Below are 20,727 nucleotides of genomic sequence, written 5' to 3'. Positions count from 1 at the left end.
CTGCTACAAGTTCGCCTTGGCTGAACCGGGCCGGGCCGGCATGAATCTGGATGGGGACCAGAGAGAAAAGAGACATCCTGGCGGAAACTGCAACTTTGCCTGTGTAGTAGTGTGAGCAAACATAATTGGGGGCGACTCTCTCTTCGGTGCCACGGGCGACAACGGATCCAGTCCATGGTCTGACCTAGCGTGCGCGACCCAGGCAAGGATTATCGGGCGCAGTACCCATGGCCTGATCAGCGGCGGCAACTGCGCCCTACTGCTTACGAAGGTGAAGAAGCGGACCATCTTCATTGGAACGAGCAGGGGTCTGGAACGGCCGCCGCGCTGCAGCCTGTAGATGCGTCGATACGAAGGCGATCCAGGAGCTGGAACTCTCTGGGTATGAGGGGAAGGGCAGACGAAAGTCCGCAAACCACGGACATCTTCGTCCCTTGGCGGCTCATCCACTCTCTATCAACAGCGGCTAAAGGTATGGATGAAAGGCCCATGAACGAGCCTGAGATCCAAGATTAACCACTGCAAGCGAAAGTGTGACTGCGTCGTAGCCAAGTAAGGTTGTCTACTTGGAAGTGGCACTGCCGCAGGCTACTGATGATGGGGGCCGGAGGCAAAGGCGAAGTAGGAAAGCTCAGCCAAGGTCCATCGCCGGGCGTGGGGGGGATGGAAGTAAGCCGCAGAGAGGGCGGAATGAACACAGAGGGCGGATCGTCGCTTGAGAAGAACGAAGTTTATTTGAAAGTCGAAACTAGAAATTTGAAAAGTCTGCGTGCATAGCGATTCGCGCAGCGTATATGCAGTCCCGGGGATGCGTCGCTGAGCAGAACAGGCATGACGCACGGCATGGAGATAGTGGACTGCGGTCATAATTGTCCAACGCGTCTCATCGCGAAAACCATACACAATCGACGATGCAAGTGCCTCGTCGCAAGAGATCACTTATCTCGGAAAGAAATTCACCCCGCCTGGACAAGTAGGCCCGGATGTCACGCCAATTCACGCATCTTGGCTTCGGGAACCGGCTCAAGAAACACGAAGTACCGGTCCTAAAAAGGGCATTGCGCCAATTATTCCATCGATCAATGCCAATGTTGGACTATATATTGGCTAAACAACATCATTACGTGTTAGATTCCCCTCTCATTATCGATTGAAAATCAAGAAGATAGCAGAGTGCACTTACAGTGAAGTTGGCCAGTGAACTGGAATCATCCAGCTTGTTAAGCTAGTCACAAGAGCTGAGAGGCCTGATGGCTCTCCCGTCTTGAAGCAGGAAAATGACCGTAAGGGTTGACGAACCCAACACAAGGGCTGACGAACATGAATGCGCTCGCCGCCAAACAACCCCTAATGTCAGGGCAAGTCCCCCTCCGACAGCGCTGTGGTACAGTCGCATGCATTCATCGAAGCGCAGACTTGAAAGCGATTGTCTTCACCGGGAGGGTGCGGTTAAGTGGCATCGTAGCGAGGAGGCTCGGGATACAACTTTCGTTCTTGAAGTCTGAAACAAAAGTACTGTATCTCATCGAAAGAAGGAAGTATACTTCTGAGCACGCCGCTAATTACTTGGACATCTTATATTCGTGACCTGATTATTACCTGCGGGATGCATGTCGTTACGTGGCTGTTTGGTTTGCGTTGCGCCGTCGGCTTGGTCTCGAGTGAAGCACCACATATGCATAATCCGATGGGTGCTGTTATATCCATCGACGTGGGATCTACCGCTCTAATTTCGCGTCCCTTTGATATTTGATAGACGGTATGCCAGCGTCGGCATGCGGCCATGAGGTACTCCGAAGAATTGCCACTGATGCGGCTATCCAGAACCATCGTGTCTGGGCTGGCTCTCCAGGCATTCTCGTCGTCGCTCTGCTCATGGATGTCGGATACTTTGGCACGTTTCGCCGCCCTCTCCTCTGTCTTTGCACCGTACTTGACATTGCTGGGCCTCTTCGCTGGTATTTGTTTTCTGTCGACTTTTCGTTCACCGATTTCCTCTTCCTCCAATCGTGAGACCTTGTCCATGAGAACCTTCATAGTCCATGCCATTTCGAATAAAGCGTTCTCACCCTTCCTGATATTTGTAGGTAGAGAAAAGGAAGTCATGTCGAAGAGCAGGTCCAGCGGATGTGGTGCGGTGAGATGTGGACTTCTGTTTTGAAAGGCCCTCGTTGAGGTTGATGAGGAAGAGAAGAAATTTTGATCTCATCAAATGATTATTGAGCACACATATATCAACAATCAGGCACATCTCCGATAATAAGTGTTGCATGTACCATGGATGGCTCGAGCATAAATGGTGACTTTAAGGTTTGTGTGGCTGGTAAGCTATTGGAAGTGGTGATCTTGGTCTGCGCAATGTTGGTGGATGAGAATCCTCCCGAATCGATGCATAAATACTTCCATCTTTTCATTACGCTACCTCTTTAAGAGGTTAACAATCGACACATGAACATTCATGAAAGCCAAATATTGAATTAAACTATCAGTACTTGGCTTCCTACAACAAATTGCTGAACTTCAAAGGCGACCAGTGCACCGATGAGGCATGGAGCTATAGAATTCAATGTGACGGTGGCGCAGTTCAGTCTGTGGCTGGTTCCGCATGATGATCGAGGTCAGCCGGCACCCATTCGAAGATATCAGGTTGGTGTGTGATTGGCCACACTGGACGAGTCGACCACCCTCATGGGAACATGTCCATCGCTTCAGGCTTCAACAGGAGAGGAAGATAGCGTATACAGTAGACCCTGGAAAAATTGCGCGGCAACTTGGAGGTCGCCTTCTGTACCAGCTGGAGACGTAACCCAGGCCGGGCAATACGCATGGTCCACGTGATTCATTGGTGGCACGAGACCAGGATAATGTATTCAGGGCATCAAGGTGCAAAGATGGAATCGAGATTTCGTTTCTGTCGCATTCGCTTAAGCAGCTGGCCACAGTCAAGGATGAGGCGTAGCGCATCGCAGATCCACTCACAGCTGCGAATGTCTGGGGGTCCCATTGGCAGCGATGACCACCGCGCCCCTCTCCTGCATGGTCATCTAGCAACTCGGGCGTCGGTAAGTGCTTCTGAACTTGAAGAAAAGACCATTTTGAACGAGTGATAAACAGACCCATTATCATATCTGGCGAAGGTAGTCGTACTCAATTTATTCAGCGTCCGCTCACCAGCGTAATTCGCATGCGCAGCTCTTAAGGGGCACACGATGCGAACCGAGTCCTGTGAACTTTTACGTAGTAAAGTGAGGTTCTCAAGGACAGTTCAGGACATTCAATATGGATGGAAAAATGTTAAAATCCAGCGATGGACACACGGAATTGATATTGCTGGTATCGAGTGTGTGTATGCGCCGCAAAAGTGCTGTACTGGTAGTGCCTGATCCCTTGGCAACATAAGATCGCACATGTGGAAGAACGAAAGCCAAGAGCAGGACGCGTACTCCCTCGTACTGAAGAACATACATAGCTGTATGTCTCTAGACTACTAAAGAAATAAAAACATTCCTGCACTATTGATGGTAAATTCTCTAAGGCACAATTCGGCTTTCATTTACACTTTTATCGCGCGTTCTTCAATCATACCTCAGATGTATTCAGACTCATCATAGGTGTTGAAAAGGACCGGGAACTTCTCTGAACATGGCGGACGCCGCGGAAGACTGGAGCGTATGGCTGTATGAGCCGTCGCTTCCGCTGGCTATCGTCGGAATGATTATGTACACAGCCGTCTTTGTTTGGATCACATACCTCACGGCATTCAAGTACCGGTCATGGTATTTTTTTTGTGTCCCGATTGGTGCCTCTCTAGAGGTGGTCGGCTATGCGATGAGATGCCATTCAACGCAAGATCACCAAGATATTGTGAGTTGGCCTTGGAACTCTCTGCGGCTCGGTGGCATCTCATGATGGGAACTGAAACTGACAGGTTTCTTATGTAGGGTGTGTTCGCGACAAGCACTTCTCTGATTGTTCTCGCCCCCCTTTTCGTCCCCGCTGGAAACTACCTCCTAATCGGTCAACTGATCCGCAATGTACTACCTCCTTCGAGGCACAGAATTTTCAACATCCCAGCAAGGCTACTAACGCGAATTTATGTGACATTCGACATTATATGCCTCTGCGTCCAGTCTTCGGGATCTTCCATGGCGAGCGCCAACAGCTGGGTCGGCCCACTCAGCGACATTGCCATGAAGATTCTGCTTGCCGGTCTTGCGCTTCAGGTATTGGTATTCTCAACATACATATGCATCCTTTTGCGCTATCACAAGTTGTCTCGCATGATGGCTGTACCCGAGGCTCCGGCTGGATGGTTCGGCGTTCTTAAAGCGGTATACATCTCAAGTTTTCTTATTCTGGTATGTGGACCCTATAGAATGCCTCTTGACCATCGCATTTCGAGCCAAATCTGAACGGAACCGCAGATTCGGTGCGTATACCGGATGATAGAATTTGCCGAGGGCCCAGAGGGCTACACCATGACCCACGAATGGATGTTCTGGGTGTTTGAAGGGATCACCATGGTCGTTGCCATCGCCGTCTTCTGCGTGTGGCACCCTGGCAGGCATCTAGGCCGGTTCGGAGAGAGGGAGAAACAGGCAAACACTCCCCGAGAGGAAATCATCCGGTCACAGCAGAACACGTGAATGGCCAGAAAGAATCCCAATCATCAAGGCGACTGAAAAGTGACTAGGGTAACCGAGTGATCATGTTGTTACATTAGTCGAGGGATCCTAACGTGTTTGAAGATCCGTAAAGAGTGGAGATTGGGCTTCAGGGTCCTAAATGGGAAGTAATACAACACCAAACACGAAGATAAGTGCACAAGCCCACGTGCGTCGGGTTCGCATTTTGCACCTCATTATGTGTCAGCCTCCACTGTGGCTAGAGGATTGATCAGTGATATAAACTACGGATTGAAAATGTGATTGAACTTCAATAGAATATTGTGACTCGAAGAGAAATGCCATGTAGTCGGATTATCTACCACCTGTCACTCAACTCTATGCCAACGGGACAACTCGAGAAAAGGCTACGAGGAAAACTCATTTCATTTGAACGACCGAACAGCTTTGGCAGCTGAGGCTTAATAAGAGAAGAGGAAGCTTAAACGAATGCAGACACCACGTTTTCGCCGACACATGGACATTGCTGCAAGTGATTCCGCTCTCTCGGGCTCGTGTCATCCCTTCGGACCACCTCCCCGTGATACGATGGGACACTGCCGATATTGGGCAATTAACGGCACTGACATCATCTGGCAGATCTAGACCACGGCACAATGCCTCACTTCTTGCATACGAACGAAAAGTTCGGAAAAACATGCACCATGCGAGGAGATCGACCCAAGATTCTGGGAATGCATGAACGGGCACCTAACCTCTTTTGCCTGTATGAATCCATCCCACTGGAACGATACTGCTTGGGCACAGACCGGCTCCGCAAACTAACAAAAGTCTCCTGTCAGTTCCCAAAAGTGGCAGGTGTCCAAGCGAACGGCACCTTGGGAAACAGTTTCATCTCATCTATGACGCCCATCGGAGCTCCGTAACACCCTCAATGGGATTGGCCCCAGGTCGGATTCGGGTCCGAGCATGCCACTACCTTGCGCTGTTGGATCAAAGATCTTGGCCCCGACTTTATCCGTTGTCTTTCACGATGGCCAACGGCAACGGAAGCTTCGGCGTCCCAAGGTCTGAGGCGTCTGGAGCAAGCTCTTCCAAGAATGTCACTCGGATGCGGGTCAGAGAAAAAATTGGGTCACATCTGCTGGGCTCTTATTATAAGCTTGTATGAGCCTCAACTTAAACCTGACATTCAGGGAGTTGGGCAAGGTTCGCAGTTGAATTGATAATTATCTTGGTTCTCTTTCTCAATTTTTGCTTTTCGGTCTTCTCTGTCTAATTCTGCTTTTCTTCGCTCTGGTTAGCGATCGCAGTGAGGATGAGGGTTTCTATTCTCACATGGAGCATTTTCATGCTCAAGTTGGGGTTAGCTGTCGCTCAAAATGGACAGGACGTTCGAACCATCCAAAGTTCGTTCGTACTTATCTCCGTAGCAGCGTCGAATTTGGATGCTGCAGTCCGGGTAAGTGTTGAAGATCTTTCAACGAACATGAACACGAACTAACAGATATCAGAGTGTATCGGGTGATCCGGTTAGCACGCAAGCCCTCGGACCGGCAATGCAGGGAGTGGAAAATGCTCTGGCTCAAGCACGCACCGATATCTCCACCACCCAGCCGATCTCGATCACCGATGGAATCGCCCTTCAGCAGACGGCTGAGACGCTGGCCAAGAGTGTAAAGATTATGGTCATGTCCACGATGCTACAGCGAACGATGCTCGATCAGACTGGAGCGACAGCCGGACTTATTCAGTCTTTTAAGAATCAGAACATGCTCTCGGGAGCTCTTGGCCAAGTTGTTCTTTCGAAGCTGCCCGCGGAGGGTCTATCAGGAGCCATGATGGCGTTTGGTGGAGCTGCTGGATCTATCGGAATGGGTATCGCGTCGTTGAGCGCTCCTCCTTTGCAGCTGCCGCTGATGCCGCCGGGCCCTTCTGGTCCACCTGCGATGACTCCCCCGTCTGCACCTGCAGGCGCTCCCGCACCCGCTGCGCCAGCTGCTCCGGCGGCTCCGGCTATGGCACCACCGGCCGCTGCTCCAATCCCCGCTTCACCCGCAGCTCAACCTAACACGACAGCAGGAAGGAAGCATGCGAGCAAGTCGAAGAAAAGAAACTTCTTCAGTTGATCTGGGGTGGTGTACGTTATGTATGACTACATGTAATCAAGCTTCCATGTTGGATGCCGAAAGAAACAGAGTCTGGAAGCGTACTTATTCCGTGAAATTCTCAGTACAGTGTTGATGTGTGTGACGTGTGTGATTCAAAGAGAATTTAAGGCCTTGACACTGCAATGGAAATTGAACAGATAGGTCATCATGAGTCAAGAGCATCAGTTGTGGGTACCCATAGAACATACAAGTACTTGACTTTTCACAATGAGGGGGTCTTGAGAAAGGCCTACTGTTATCAACTACGTTAAAAAGTACATGCCTCCTATCGCCGGTTCGTAGCAAAGGACCGCATTAGATTCCTAGCAACGGCTAGCATCATGGATTGCCTCGTATGACCGAGAGCGCTACCATGACCATACCGATGGTGGTATGGACCGGGCCTCCGTCCGGGTTGTCCTCTAACGTACGTTTCCCGGAAAACAATTTGACCTCCCCACAGCTCAAGGAAAACATAGCCTAGTGTCTCCCGTAGCATTAAGTCCTCAGAACTCTTCCTCGGAAAACTGCTGAACTCGATGTTTTCCACGCAAAGATGCGTTCGAAACCAAAGTTCCCTCTCGAATGCTCTTGCTAGCTTTTCTGTGCCCATATCTGAGCCGTCCACGGTGATTGTTTCAAGTGATGGAGTTGCCGCAACCAATTGCAGGACCCTCGAGAGCGCCAAGTCTCTTGGAATGGTACCAAGGTGACCAAATGAGGCGATATCCAAGGTCCGAAGATTGACTGCATGCTTAGAGAAGTTCTCAATCAGGCTGGGTCCGTCGTCACCTAATGCAAGGTCTTTGACATTCAGTCGGAGGAGTCGAATTGACCGCAAGATGGGGTGGAGGAATGACGATCTCCAGGCAGTGGGCTTGTGCGATAGCATCGGAGCATCAATGACGAAACGATTGTGTCGACCGATGTAGTCCAGTGCTTCTGTTTGTATCTGTCGGCAGACCTGGAGCAAGGGACGCTTCAGAGTAGTGAGCGGATAGTGACGGCCCATGTGTATACGACGGTACGCGGATACATAACGGTCGGTGATTGTAATGTTTCCACTGGCCACCACTGTCTTGTCTCTGGGAAGGGACCCAGTTAAGTCGTAAACATGATCTCGAAGCTCTTGGGGAAGCTGGAGGAATCGGCTCACTGGTTGCAACTGAGCTTTCTTCAAGGTTCTGACCTGTCCCTGCGTGCCGGCTCTGGTCCTCTGCTTAACCGATGAAGGCTTTTTGCCGGGCTTCTTGTGGTGACGTCTTTTCGCCATCTTGCGTTGCAGCTTTGGTGACCCGCCAATTTCGGATGGTGGGGAAAAGTAAATGGTTCATCGAGAACAACGACCGCATCGGCCGGCCGGACAGAGACGGTGGGTCGATACAAATACTACCAAGTTGCCTTGTCTGTAGCTGAAGTTGCTTCTCAAAGACCATTCCAGAAGTATCATTCTGGTTGATTCCTTCCCTTCTTTGTGCAATAGAATGACCAGCGCAAGTGCGATTTTCGAAGATAGGCTGCTTTTGTGATTGTATATGAAATCTACCTAGAGGGAAACGGTCATTGATGCTGCACCAATGGAGTTATGCAGACTGTGGCCTGGAAGTTTCTACAGGGTCTGCATGAAGGCAACTAGAGAAATTTCTGATACCTACGCCATTGGATCGTGTTGTGTGAGATCATGCAAAGGATATCTGGAAATAAAGAGCAATTTATTTGAGAGAGTATAGGTATGCTTCATTTCATTCAAAACTCTCTCGCAGTTATCAAAGGCTTGATTTGAGATATGTTGGAATAGCTAAGAGAGCAGATAGCAGACTCGGAACCCCTGCGACCATTGTGGTCCCTTCACCACCTTATCCGTCTGTGTTCTACCCACTGAATTCCTCTCCCGCTTCAAACGCGAGCTTCACATGATACACCGGATAGTCATAGGTCGGCTTCAGTTCACAAGCCAACACCTGATAGCCAAGCCTCTCCTCTTCCGTCAACCTATTAGTATTCATTTGTTCACAAGAACACAAGAAACTTTCCTTTTGAAACTTGTTCAAGCCACAACAATCCAATTCCCTAATGCACCGTCCATCGCAAGCATACTCCACTCAACATCCAGTACGGATAGCCACCAACCGACCGATGGACTCAATGTCATCGAAATGCTGGGAAATTCCTATAACTCCGAGTGATCTGCTGTCGGCTAGGTGCTTGAGAAATAGAGCCGCACGTCAATTATCTTTGAACTGAAAGGATCGACTTGAGTCTTTGACTTTGCGGGAGCTTTCGCAAGGTCCGGACTTGGGTGACTTTCATGATTTAGGAATTAAATCAAAGCTGGCTTTATGATGTACCAGCGAAATTTAAGAATCTAGACTGCCTATTTGACAAGCTATAATATCGCACAGAGCGAGTGCTTTGCATATTTGTAATCTCAACAGAACATAGGCGACATAAAGCAGTGGCATTGGATCAGAAAGATGAGGTAGCCTCTTTCGCCAAAAGCAATGCTCTCTGCAACCTGCTTTGGACTTTCAAGACGAGATGTACATATCTTTGTGTCATTTGGTAAAGGGCACCTTTGCTGGACTGAGAACGACAGAGTAACATATCGCCTCACAAAAACAGGTGACGTCCACGATGACGTCCCGAATGACCCAGCCGCTTTGTCGTCACAAAGGCTTACTCGAGACCTAGCATTTTTAAAAGAAACTAAAAGACCTCTCACTAATTTGGATGTCCATTCTAGATGATGATACTACGTTCAAGTTGAGGCCGAGGATAGTTTCCATTCTGAAAGGGCGGTAGATTCAGAGTTTCTCACTTTCAATATCAAATAGATTAAGGGGGTTGGAGTCGCTGACAATTCAAGGAGAGTTTCTGTCTCAATCAAATCATTCATTGCTAAACCAACTAAAAAGACAGAAACATTTTAGGCCCAATTGTGGGTGCTAGCATGTATGAGAACTGCCCAGCGCATCAAAGAATGTTAGAAGGAATCACCATGCCCAGTTCCCTGGTTTTGATGAGTTAGTCGAGGTCTCAACGCTTTTCAAATCAGATTGACTTACTTGCACCAAGCCTTCCAATGATCGGAGACTACCGCGAGGTTCGACTTGTTGGACATGTGGCTCATCCACTGAGACAGTCCTCGGTCAGGGTTCTCAAAGAATCTTGCAACGTGGTCAGAAGACGCGCTATCTTTGCACAACTGGTTAATGACCCGGCGTTCCAGATACGCATAGTCAAAGAACATCTCAGGTGTCTCTCGCTGAAACATCTTTTGCAACTGGCCAAGCCAGACAACTGCCGGGAGGTCCACAGCGCTGAGAGGACGGTTTCCAGCCTGGGAACCGCGAAGTTTTCCCAGGTCAGCCTCGACAGCGCTTCTCACAACCCTGTCACTGAGTGATAGCTTCCAAATCCCTGTTTTCTCCCAGGCGTAAAAGAGATGTTCGAGCAGCGGGATGCCGCGTAACTCCCTGCGAAACCCGAAAGTATTCCTCTGTGATTCGCATTTGATGTGGAAGTTGAGACCTTTGTTAATGTCTTCAGGAGTCAGGTCGGTCTTCGAGATCTGCTTGAGGTGACGATGCAGGGGGACAACCCTCTGCGCGGCTAAAGCCAAGCGGTCGGCGGTAGTGGTTTTGGTTCTGATCTCGCTCAGCCTGAGCCCTTGGGAGCGCCAAAACCGAATGATGCATTGATCAAAGGTCTGAGGTGGCTCCGGAGCAAAGATGGCTGCCTTCTGTAACTCGATCAAGACTTCGAGATCCTTCCAACGAGGCACAGTATCGAGGCTCAAAATGCGAAGAGCGTTGTACTGGTGAGCGACAGCCATGAGGGATCCGGAATAGCTGACACTGAAAGTCTCCGCCAAATGTGACGTAACTGACACGCTGCAGAGAAGGCCACCAAGGAGGATCGGGTTTTGGATGAATGGTTTTCCATCCGAGCCATGAAGCAGAGCGAATCGGTAATGTTGCCAGGCCGTGACTTCGTTGCCAGCTTGCGTCATGAGGCGGGCGAAAGACCTTGCGTCTTGCAATGGTCTGTAGTTCAGGTATTTCACCAGGTCTGTAGTGACCCGTGACATCAAGTCTGGTATGTTCAAGATGTCGAGATAGGTCCTGCACATTGCCGCCGTGCTGAGAAGGACGGGAGAGCCTGTCGTTTTCGATGGTTCTGAGACCAGGCGGGATGTGAGAAGGTCGAGACAGGCCACAGATTTTCCTGCTGCCAGAGACTCGTGTTGAAGATCATAGAGCCTCCGGTGCTCGAGACCTTTCACTTGAAAAAGTGGGATCTCCGGAAGGCTCCAGGGCTCGTCCTTGATTCTAGCTTCTAGGTTCGACTCGCTGTCTAGGTTCTCCAACATGAATGAGACGTCGCAAAGCAGCCAGTCTTTCATATTTGACTCCGACAGCCATAGCTTTTTGTCGACGTTCCGGAGAGTCTTGTCATCCCAGCGCTTTGAGCCCTCTGCCGCACTATCGGGCCAGAAGGAGCTCTGTCCTAGCCCACAGAAACAGTACATGGCGTTCGACATTGACTCCAGGTTGTCAAGGTAAGGGTACTTCTGGATGAAGACGGTCTCAAGGTCAACGAGATGCTGGAAGCCTGCCTGAGTTACAAGCCATGCGGTGACGAGGTCGACTTTGGAGCTTGAATATCCTGTCCACAGCCGCTGCAGGAAAAGACGAATATCGCGGCAATCTTTGAGAAGACAACCGAGTTCCATCAACTGGTCGTCATCAAAGGCTACCCAGCCACTCTGTTCGGCCTCTTGGGAACCATGCTCTGCTTGTGATGTCTTCTTGGTTGCGGCTCGGTCTGACCTGGTCACACCATTGCCTGTGGATAGACCAGCAGAGACGTCTTCATCAGAGGATTGGTAATGAACGTCGTCATCGTCGGCGAGGATGGCGAAGTAGTTGGTTTGGGATGTGTCTCGGTCCGACAGCGTCGCGGAGGGGGACTTGCTCGTGGGTGGGGAGGCGGAGGGTCGAGTCGCCTCTGGCTTGGGATGAGCAAAGGCATCAAGAATCTTCTGAAGGCTCTCGTTGAAAAAGGTATGAGTTGCATTCGCGGCTTCTGAGCCGTGCTGTAGAAACCACTCCGCACATCGACGGCGGAGGCAGAGCGACTCCTCCAGCGCCTTCCTCGTCTCCTTCGGCATCACTCGCCCAGCGTTTGCACATGCTATGGCCAGATCCACCAACTCCCACACTTTGTACTGGCGGGGAGAAGTGATTGCAGTCTTGAGTTTGCTCGCTTCGAGGACGAGCCAGTCGAGGGCTTCAGCGGTCTTGAGCTTGTACCGCTTGTACGAGGAGGATAGGTCGCTGTAATCCATCATCGCGTGATCCAAGCTGCGCGAGGGCAGCGGTTGATGGGTTGAGCGTTTGCAGGTTGTCGGGTCCGCGCAAAAATAATCTGCAAGTGTGTGTCAGTAAAATTTGGTCATGGTTTCTTCAGAGAACTGGGAGATTGAAGCCGACGGGCATCGCAAACTCTGCGTGGAGGATGAAACTCACTGTGTTGACCTTGCTGCTTGGAAGGTGAAGGAAGAAGTTTTTTCAAAGCGTCTGGAAGGGAAGGAAGTTCCCAGGTCGACCAGGCTCGAAAGAGAGGCAAGCGGCAACCTGCATGCGGTACCGGTATTCTGTTTGCACTGACCCACTCTGCGTATTCTGCTGTAACTCTTCGATAAACGAATGAAGTTGGGAGGAATAATGCCACTTAAACTCATTGACTGGCTTGTTTTGAAGTTTTAGGAAAGTGCAAACGACGACTCAACGACTTCATAGTAAGGACTGGCCAGCGTATGTAGCGCGAGCCCTGGCGTCCAAACATTCATGCAAACCCCTTTTACAGTCTGTCATGGGGAGGGAGGCAACAATCACAGGTAAACTAAACTCAGTGAAAAGAACTTGGCGGATGTTGGGAAACAAAGAATAACATACATATCTAGGGCGGATTAATCAAGACATCATCTTACCCGTCTTCCAAACGCCCAAATTGGAAGGGAACCCAAGCGTTACGGTTGACAATATGTCTCTTTGTTATCCTGAGCAATGCAATGACATAGGAAACAAAGTCAAACAAATTTCCATGCTGAAATGAAAGATGAGAAAGCACTGAGTTTAAATTAAAAAAATCGTAGCAGTAGGTAGATACTTATTTGTATTTGGAAGGGGAACTATCATGCCACGAGCGTGAGCGCGGCGCGGAAGCGGGGTTTGACGGAGAGCCATCGCGCACACGCGGTACTAAAATCGCCGGTTCCCGGCAGATACGGTTTGAGCGGAAACATGAAGCTTCTAGAGTACAAGGTGATACAAAGTCAGCTAGTTATAGAATCTGGCCGCCTGTGGTCTGATGATGTTCTAACCGAGGGCCGCAAGCATGCTCCTGAATCCGCCATTGGCGCTGACAGCAGCCCCATTCACCCATCTGCCTTCCTCACTGGCAAGGAACCCGACAATGTAAGCAATATCCTCCGGCTCTCCGAACCTCGGAGCAGCAGACGTCTCTGTGATGTACTTATCCTTGAGCTCCTTCGGCATAGACTTTGTGACCTCCTCAAATGCATCCGTAAGAGTCGGCCCCACGATGACGCTGTTGAACGTGATACCCTTCTCAGAAGAAAACTGATCAGCAAAGGAGCGCGTGAAACTGTCGAGCGCAGCCTTGCTCGCGCCGTATGTAATCATGGGATTCCCGTTGGGGAGGCGACCAGCCACGCTCGAGATGTTAATCACGCGCCCGCCGGCCTTGGGTGCCGCGTGCTCCATGTAGGCGATTGTGGTCGCCACGGGGGCGTACACGTTGGCGACCATGACGGCGGAGAAGTTGTCGGCGTTGAGCTCGGGCGTGGCTTTGTAGTGGTCGATGCTGGCGAGGACGGCGTTGTTGACGAGGATGTCGATGGTGTCGACTTTCAGGGCGCCGAGGGCCTGCTTGATCACGTCGGGCCAGGCGTCTGGGTTGAGCGCGTTGGCCTTGATGACGACGGCGTTCTTGACGCCGAGGGCGCGGCACTTCTCGATGGTGTCGTCGGCGGCGGATTGGTTGGCGGCGTAGGTTATGGCGATGTTGGTAAGGCCCTTGCGGGCGAGGTGGATGGCGATGGCTTTGCCGATGCCGCGGGAGGCGCCGGTGACGACGGCCGTCTTGCCGGCGAGGGACCAGGGCTCGGATGTATTGATGGGAGCAGACATGTTTGATAGTGACTGATGGATGAAGAAGCTGATTTTGATATTGAGTGTAAGGCTTGGTGGAAGAAGAGTGAGTTGAATGGTGTCGAGAAGATAATCTCAGTTGACCCATCCCGTAGCGGTCCTTTTATACATGTCGACGTGAGTGCTATTGACACCTTCCAATTTTTGGTGAGTAACAGGCTTTTCTCTCGACATCTAGAATCTCATCAGACTTATGATTACCACATCAAGGCTGAATCTTCGAAGTGACCAAGCCGGGGCTTCATCCCTCCGCGATACTGGTAGCAAGGTCATCAATACGACTTTACCATGCGGCCATGACGCTGAGCCGTTCACCATGTAAGCCCCGAGTAGCATTGAAATCGCATGAGTATCCAAAACGTCGATCTCTTGTTAGGACCACAATACATTCAAGCCGCAAGACCATATCGCGGATTGGCACCGGGTCATAACGGCGCGGGTTAAACCAGATGACTCCGAATGTGGGACCATGCGTCTAGGCAGCTTATCCGTGATCGGGCTCCGAACATGAACGAGCGCTGAGCAATCAGTGAGATCATACAGCATTAATGTCAAGGGAATTGGTTTGACGACATTCCTTCGGTTTCGGATGTGAGAGAAGCCACATGGCACTGGCCGGGAACCTGCAGCGGATGAAAATGCGGCCCCGTACGGCTCGGGTCTAGCGGCGGGATGTGTCGCGCGCGGGATCGTCGAGCCTGGCGATTCGGCCGAACAACCGGAGATGCGGTGATTGATAAGCTGACTCCAAGGCAACAACACTCGCGTCTCAGGGCTTAGCGTCCGAATCCCAGCATTATCATCCCGATTGAATCGCCGTGGACCGCCGTGGGCTGCCGTGGCCCTCCGTGGACATTGATCATCGGGAGTGCTAAAAAGCAGTAGAAAGAACGATATAGATGCGGTTTATCGAGATCTTGCGACCGTCCTTCATTCAACAAATGGTTTCCGAGAAAAGAACAATACAATACAGAAGGGGAATCTAGCCAAAGCACACGCTATTCCGGAGAAACCCATCCTAAGACACACACTCTTACACTCTCAATGGTTACACCACAAAAGAAAACCAGCCATCTTAGAAGCCAAGCAGAATCTTCCTCCAAGGAATCTTCTTCTTCTCTGCACCCGTCGCCGAAGCCCCGTATCCCTCCTCCTGGACATTGTGCTGTCCCACGATGGCCAGGAAAACATCGTTGAGCGTCGTGGGACTGACGCTGTGGTGCTCAATACCCAGCGCATCCTTATTCTCTTCAAGCATCAGGATCAACTGACCGATGGCACTCACACTCTCCGCCCGCCCACCCGTCTCCCCTGGCTCGCGCCGTCTCGTCTCCTGAACCTGCTGCACGCGCGCAAGCACGTCGGCCGCAGAGACGGAGAATCGCATCTGCCCATGGTATGTGGCCGTCTCGATGCTCGCAACGGGGAACATCATCTGCACCCACTCGCGCATGCGATCCATCTCTTCCGGCGTCGAGTGTGGCGCGGTGCGACTAACAAGATGGACGTATAACGAATCCCCGAAGCGCGCCTGCAGCGTCTCGACCTCGCCGATGGCAAGCATCCGCTGCGCAACAATGCCGGCGCGGTTGGCCAGCGCGTCCGCCTCTTCCATGCTGTGCGTGGTAAGCAGGATCGCGCGGCCCGGGACGATGGTGCTCAGGGTGCGCCACATAATGCGCTTCGCGGCCGCGTCGAGGCCAGAAGACGGCTCGTCGAGGAGGATCACGGACGGGTTGCCGGTGAGGGCTATGCCCAGAGAGAGCTTACGCTTGTTGCCGCCTGAAAGATGCTGTGCCATAGTGTTCACGTGGGCGTCCAGACCGACGGCGCGGACGACGGCTTGGACTTGGTACTCGACGTCCGCGATGCCTCTGAGACGCGCGTAGTGGCGCAGGTGTTCGAGGACGGTCATGGAGTCTATGGCGTCGAATTGCGGGCACACACCGAGGTTGGAGCGGGCGAGGGCGCGGTGGTCGGTGATGGAGACGTGCTCGACGAGGACGTCGCCGCCGTTCTTGCTGGGCTGGATGTCGCCGCGGATGAGGGAGATGGTGGTGGACTTGCCGGCACCGTTGGGGCCGAGCAGGGCGAAGACCTCGCTGTGGCGGACGCCGAAGGTGACGTTGTCGACGGCGGTGAATTTGCCGAATTTCTTGGTGAGGTGCTTTACTTGGAGGCCGTCGTCTGAGCCGGTTGTTTCGACGCGTGCAAGTTCGTTGGCGACTTCTTGGTCGCTGTGGGCTTGCTCGCCCTCAGTCTGGTGTGTCTTCTTGTGCCTGAGAAAGGCGGGAAGTTTGTTACCACTGTCGTGCCACAGCAAGACGCAGAACAAAAGAATGGCTTGGAGGGACAGGTATAGGATTGGGCCTCCGTAGGCGTTGAGGGTGCCGGGATAGCTGTAGAAAGCGGTGCTGTCGCAGGCTAAGTTGAACGTGTTCAGGCCGATGATCATGGCGCGGCAGACATTGGCGACGGGGAAGAAGGCCGCAACGGTGTAGTGCCCGATCAAGATATTGCGGTCGCTGACCGTAGCCGGGGAAAAGGTCAGGATGTAGAGGAAGGCGATAAGATAGATGGCAAAGCCCACGCTGTTGTAGGCCATGATGGCAGCAAAGGTAGCAACTTGGCTTTTCATGAAGAGGGAGAAGATGTAAGAGAGAAGAATCGATGTCAGTCCGTAGAGGACGAACACCGGGAAGAGGTAGCCAGGAGCGTACCATACATCTGACGTCGCCACGAAAATGACGGCCGCGATGATGAGGGCAACGACGAAGATGCCGTAGTCGAAGATAACATGAGCCGTCCAGAGGGGTAGTGATCGGACTCCGCTGGAGTATTGCAGACCGCGGACGTTGGAACGCCGCTCGACGTTGGGGTAGAGCCCGAAGAAGGCTGGGACGATGGAGAGGACGATGCTGAAGAAGATGGCCAGTTGTATTGTGTCGATGTTTGCGGCACCGAAGGCGCTGTCGAAGGAGATGTACCGTGTGACGATGTTGGTGTTTGTCAGGGCGACGGTGAGAAGGTTCTGGGAGACGACGGCGGCGGCAATGGCCTTGTAGTCTTCCGTGTCTGCTCGCCACGCCACAGTCGGTGGTCCGTTATCGTTGGAAGCCCAGAAGCCTCCAGGCATGAGATTCTTCCTCTCATCGTCCACATAGTCCCGCAGGTTAGCCTCGGATGAGACGCTGTTCAACGTGAAGTTGTCCGATCCCGGAGCCAAGACATCGACGAGGGAGGTAAATGCAGTTCCGTCCACGGCCGCAGCTGGTCCGGCAGCGACACGCATGTTCTCAATGACACCATCGTACATCCCGCTCGTTGCTCTCCCGTTTCCGTCTGTGGGGGTGCAACTCGACGCAGGCTTATCATTGATGAGAATCTGCATGATGGCTGCGGCAATGACGGGGATGAGGAAAGCAGCCACAAAAGGGACCCAGTTGGTCTTGAAAAGGGTGACGCGCTTGTACACCAACACCGTCAGCTGCTTCAAGAAGCCAGTCTGACGACCCGACTGGAGACCGAGCGAGTTACGACCGCCGTCTGCCATTCCCTTTTCGGTGATCTGCCCGGAGTCGTCGGAGAACCTGGCCCCGGGCGCAGGCCGGGACTGCAGATCTTCTCCCTGGACCTCTTCGGCGACGTTGAGGAATACGTCTTCAATGTTGGGGCTGTTGATTTTGTAGGGCAGACGAGCTGTTTCGAGAGCGCGGATGACCTCTGCTGCGAGGTTAGACGACGGCGCAGTGTAGACGATCGTGTTCGATGAGACTTTCAAGTCGACGCCGTGGACTTCAGGGGCCACTCTGACGTTCTTGGCGTTCAGGACGTGGATGCGGTAGCCGGCACCAAGAGAATCCTTGAGCGCAACCGACGAGCCCTCTGCTCTAAGCTTGCCCTTGGAGAGAATGGCGATGTTGTCCGCGAGGAGATCAGCTTCGTCGAGGAAGTGCGTCGTCATGATGATGGTCCGCCGGCCCCTTTCAGCTAGCAGTATATCCCAGATCTTCCTCCGCGAGAGGGCGTCGATGCCGGAGGACACTTCGTCGACGCAGCACACGGCGCTGCCGCCGGTTAACATCATACCGAGCTGCAGCTTGCGCTTCTGGCCGCCGGACAGGGTCTTGGACTGGGCGCTCTTCTTGGAACCGAGCCCGATGGCGTCAATCAGCTGTGCCATATCGTCGCCCCCGGTCGTGTACCCTGTGGACTTGAGTTGGTTGAAGATGCGAATGTGTTCGATGACGGTCAACTCGTCCCATAGAACGTTCTTCTGCGGGGCAATCCCGATGCCGCCAGATGCGTCTATGGACACGCTGCCCTGGTTGAAGCGGCTTATGCCAGCGATTGCGTCGAGGGTCGTGCTCTTCCCGCTGCCGTTGGCACCCAGCAACGCGAGGATCTGGCCTCTTTTTGCTGTGAGGCTGAGGTTGTTGACGGCGACAGTTGGCTCGCGGGGCTTCGAGACGAAGGAGAAGATGCGGCGGAAGAGGCTTGGCTTGTAGATCTTCGTAAGCCCATTGATGTAGACTGCTTCCTGTGGTTGAGGCCCGACGCCTCTGTAGATCCTGCGACTCTCGGACCCGACGCCGTGGATCTGGCGCTCGACAAAGGCTGCCATCAGGGGGTAGACAAGGAACTGGATGATGAGAAATATCCAGAGGACGATGCCGGGGAGACTTGAAGCGCCGGTCGGGGGTCCCTTGATGAGGTTCATCGGCCGGCCCTCGGCCTCAAATCGAGCGATCGACTTGATGAAGAAGACAAAGGCGCAGGGGGTGAAGAGCAGACTGAGAACAGCGACGGCGGCCGTGGGCGGGTCGGGAATCGCCTGGGCCAGGACGCCGAGCAGGACGTAGACGAGCGAGTTAACCACGCCGGAGAGCTGTGCTTTCTTGAAGAACGTGGCGCCGAGGATGGCTTGCGACGTCAAGGCGAGGCCGCCGAGGATGAAGAAGATGATGATGATGCCGATGTTGGTCTCCTTCCATATCATGGTCCGCGCGATGATGGAGGCGACCAGCCAGCCGGGGAAGTAGATCGTGGCGAAGGCGTAGAAGTTGGCGACCATCCGGGCGACCTGCGGCTCCCACTCGTACCGGGTCGACATCATGGCGTCGATGAGCTGGGAGAGGCCCTTCTCGCGCTCTGTGGCGACGTGGCCTGGGAGGTGGTAGCTGACGCCGATGAGGGCGAGGACGAAGGAGACGGCGAGGTAGTCGATGAAGGTCTGCTGGTAGCGCCGTCTGACGGAGGCTTCGCGCTCGTCTTCGGTCTCGTCGGTGAAGCCCCATTCTTGCAAGTTGGCGAGAGGATCTGAGTTTCCGTCAGTGGAGTTTAACCGCACAATGGCAGAGTCCACGGCGCGCTGAAGAGGCAGGATGTAAACCTGGGCATCGTTGTCGCTCTTGTCCACCTGGAACTTTTGCCCCAGGGCGGGGTCGCCTCGAAGCGTGTAATTCCAGATGTCGCCGTCGCCCTCACTTGGAGAAGAGTGGAAGACGACAGCGCCGTAGCACGGCGTCGTTCCCCTTGTCGCCGTCTGGCAGATCAGACTCAATTCGTCGACGTTGGCGATGGTGGTGGCGTTCTTGCCGGCCGCAGCGACCTCGTCCGAGAGGGAGGAAATCACGCGCTCGATGTCGCCGCCCGTGTTTCCGTTGTTGACAAACACGACGGTGTTGCGAGAGCCGTCGGCGGCGGAGATCCCGTCTTGTAGGGATCGAACGGCGCGTGGGTCAGCGATGCCGTAGTCGTTTTGGGGCCCGTTGAGGTTTCGACCGATTCCCAGGTAGATTGTGAGAATGATCGGAAGGATTAGAGCCGTGTAGATAGTTGATCCGGTATGTCGAGATATTAGAATGATGTAGTTCTTGATTGTCAAGATGCCAATCTGGCGCAGGAGGGCAGATCTTGGGGCCGCCATTGCGGCGGTTGAGGGCGGTCCAGCAGGTGCCGATGGTCGTGAACGCTATTGTAGGGGTTTTTGTAGATATTAGTATCGAAGTAAGCCTCAGCCGATGAACATCAATGTGGCGAAATCAAGCTGTCGAAGAGCGGTTCTCAAAAGCTGTTATAGAAGTCGTCGTGTTGAAGAGGCCTGGTGTTGATGAAGCGGCCAAGGGAAATGGCTGATCTTTATGCAATGTTTCAATGTAAGCTTTGGACAAAATTCCAAGAGAGACCAAGCTCACGAACGCAGCGGCATCAACATCCTTTTGAAAGAATAAGCAGACCTCAAAAGTAAGGGACCCTGCTTGTGTGACGTTGCCGCCCAACAAGCCGGGCAGTCAATCACAATCGCACCGCCGCCGTGTCGTATTCCCAATTGGGTTATTCGACGGGGGGCACGCAGCAAACGGTCAACAGCACCGCAAGGCGGCAGCCAAACGTCGCCGTTTTGGGGACAGACAGCCTTATGACATCTTACCAGGTAGGCGGACTGTGTTTACTCGCTGTCAGATATGGCTCATCACGCGCAGCTATTGGACAAGTTTCGAGGGAAAGAATCTGACAAGATCGCTCTTCACACGTGCTGTGCCACATCGTGCCTAAATCTTCTGTCAATATCGCGCAGGGCGAGCGTTGTACAGGGACACATCCATTTCCTCAAAGGAGTTTAGTGTTGGTGTCTCAGCCCATTGCAGCCACTTTGCCAGAATATGACGCTGGTTGGAGGGAGCAACAGTCTCCCGGGCGGTCTTTGGGATT

At 52.8% G+C, this 20,727-nt stretch overlaps 4 protein-coding genes across 4 annotated transcripts; 2 read left to right on the top strand and 2 right to left on the bottom strand.

Annotated features, from left to right (window-relative positions):
• Window positions 1-3,642: 3,642 nt before the first annotated feature.
• Window positions 3,643-4,693, top strand: RTA1-4 (Protein RTA1; the record flags this gene model as incomplete). Its single annotated transcript, XM_036643151.1, has 4 exons — window positions 3,643-3,864; window positions 3,942-4,358; window positions 4,425-4,642; window positions 4,687-4,693. 4 exons carry the CDS (start codon window positions 3,643-3,645, stop codon window positions 4,691-4,693), a joined length of 864 nt encoding a protein of 287 aa, XP_036491914.1.
• Window positions 4,694-5,943: 1,250 nt separating this feature from the next.
• On the top strand, window positions 5,944-6,754 carry CGCS363_v011301 (uncharacterized protein; the record flags this gene model as incomplete). Its single annotated transcript, XM_036643150.1, has 2 exons — window positions 5,944-6,087; window positions 6,140-6,754. 2 exons carry the CDS (start codon window positions 5,944-5,946, stop codon window positions 6,752-6,754), a joined length of 759 nt encoding a protein of 252 aa, XP_036491915.1.
• A 2,994-nt stretch (window positions 6,755-9,748) lies between these two features.
• asqE-0 (Short chain dehydrogenase asqE) lies at window positions 9,749-13,992 on the bottom strand (the record flags this gene model as incomplete). The annotated part of the gene is made up of 3 exons (XM_036643149.1): window positions 9,749-9,785; window positions 9,841-12,205; window positions 13,164-13,992. 3 exons carry the CDS (start codon window positions 13,990-13,992, stop codon window positions 9,749-9,751), a joined length of 3,231 nt encoding a protein of 1,076 aa, XP_036491916.1.
• Window positions 13,993-15,088: 1,096 nt separating this feature from the next.
• abcA2 (ABC transporter A family member 2) lies at window positions 15,089-19,942 on the bottom strand (the record flags this gene model as incomplete). The annotated part of the gene is made up of 1 exon (XM_036643148.1): window positions 15,089-19,942. One exon carries the CDS (start codon window positions 19,940-19,942, stop codon window positions 15,089-15,091), a length of 4,854 nt encoding a protein of 1,617 aa, XP_036492152.1.
• Between the last annotated feature and the right edge of the window lie 785 nt (window positions 19,943-20,727).

The sequence above is a fragment of the Colletotrichum siamense genome (assembly GCF_013390195.1).
Source record: "Colletotrichum siamense strain Cg363 chromosome Unknown KSG_Cg363_contig07, whole genome shotgun sequence".
Taxonomy (NCBI): domain Eukaryota; kingdom Fungi; phylum Ascomycota; class Sordariomycetes; order Glomerellales; family Glomerellaceae; genus Colletotrichum; species Colletotrichum siamense.
This window is presented reverse-complemented; position numbering and strand designations above follow the sequence as displayed.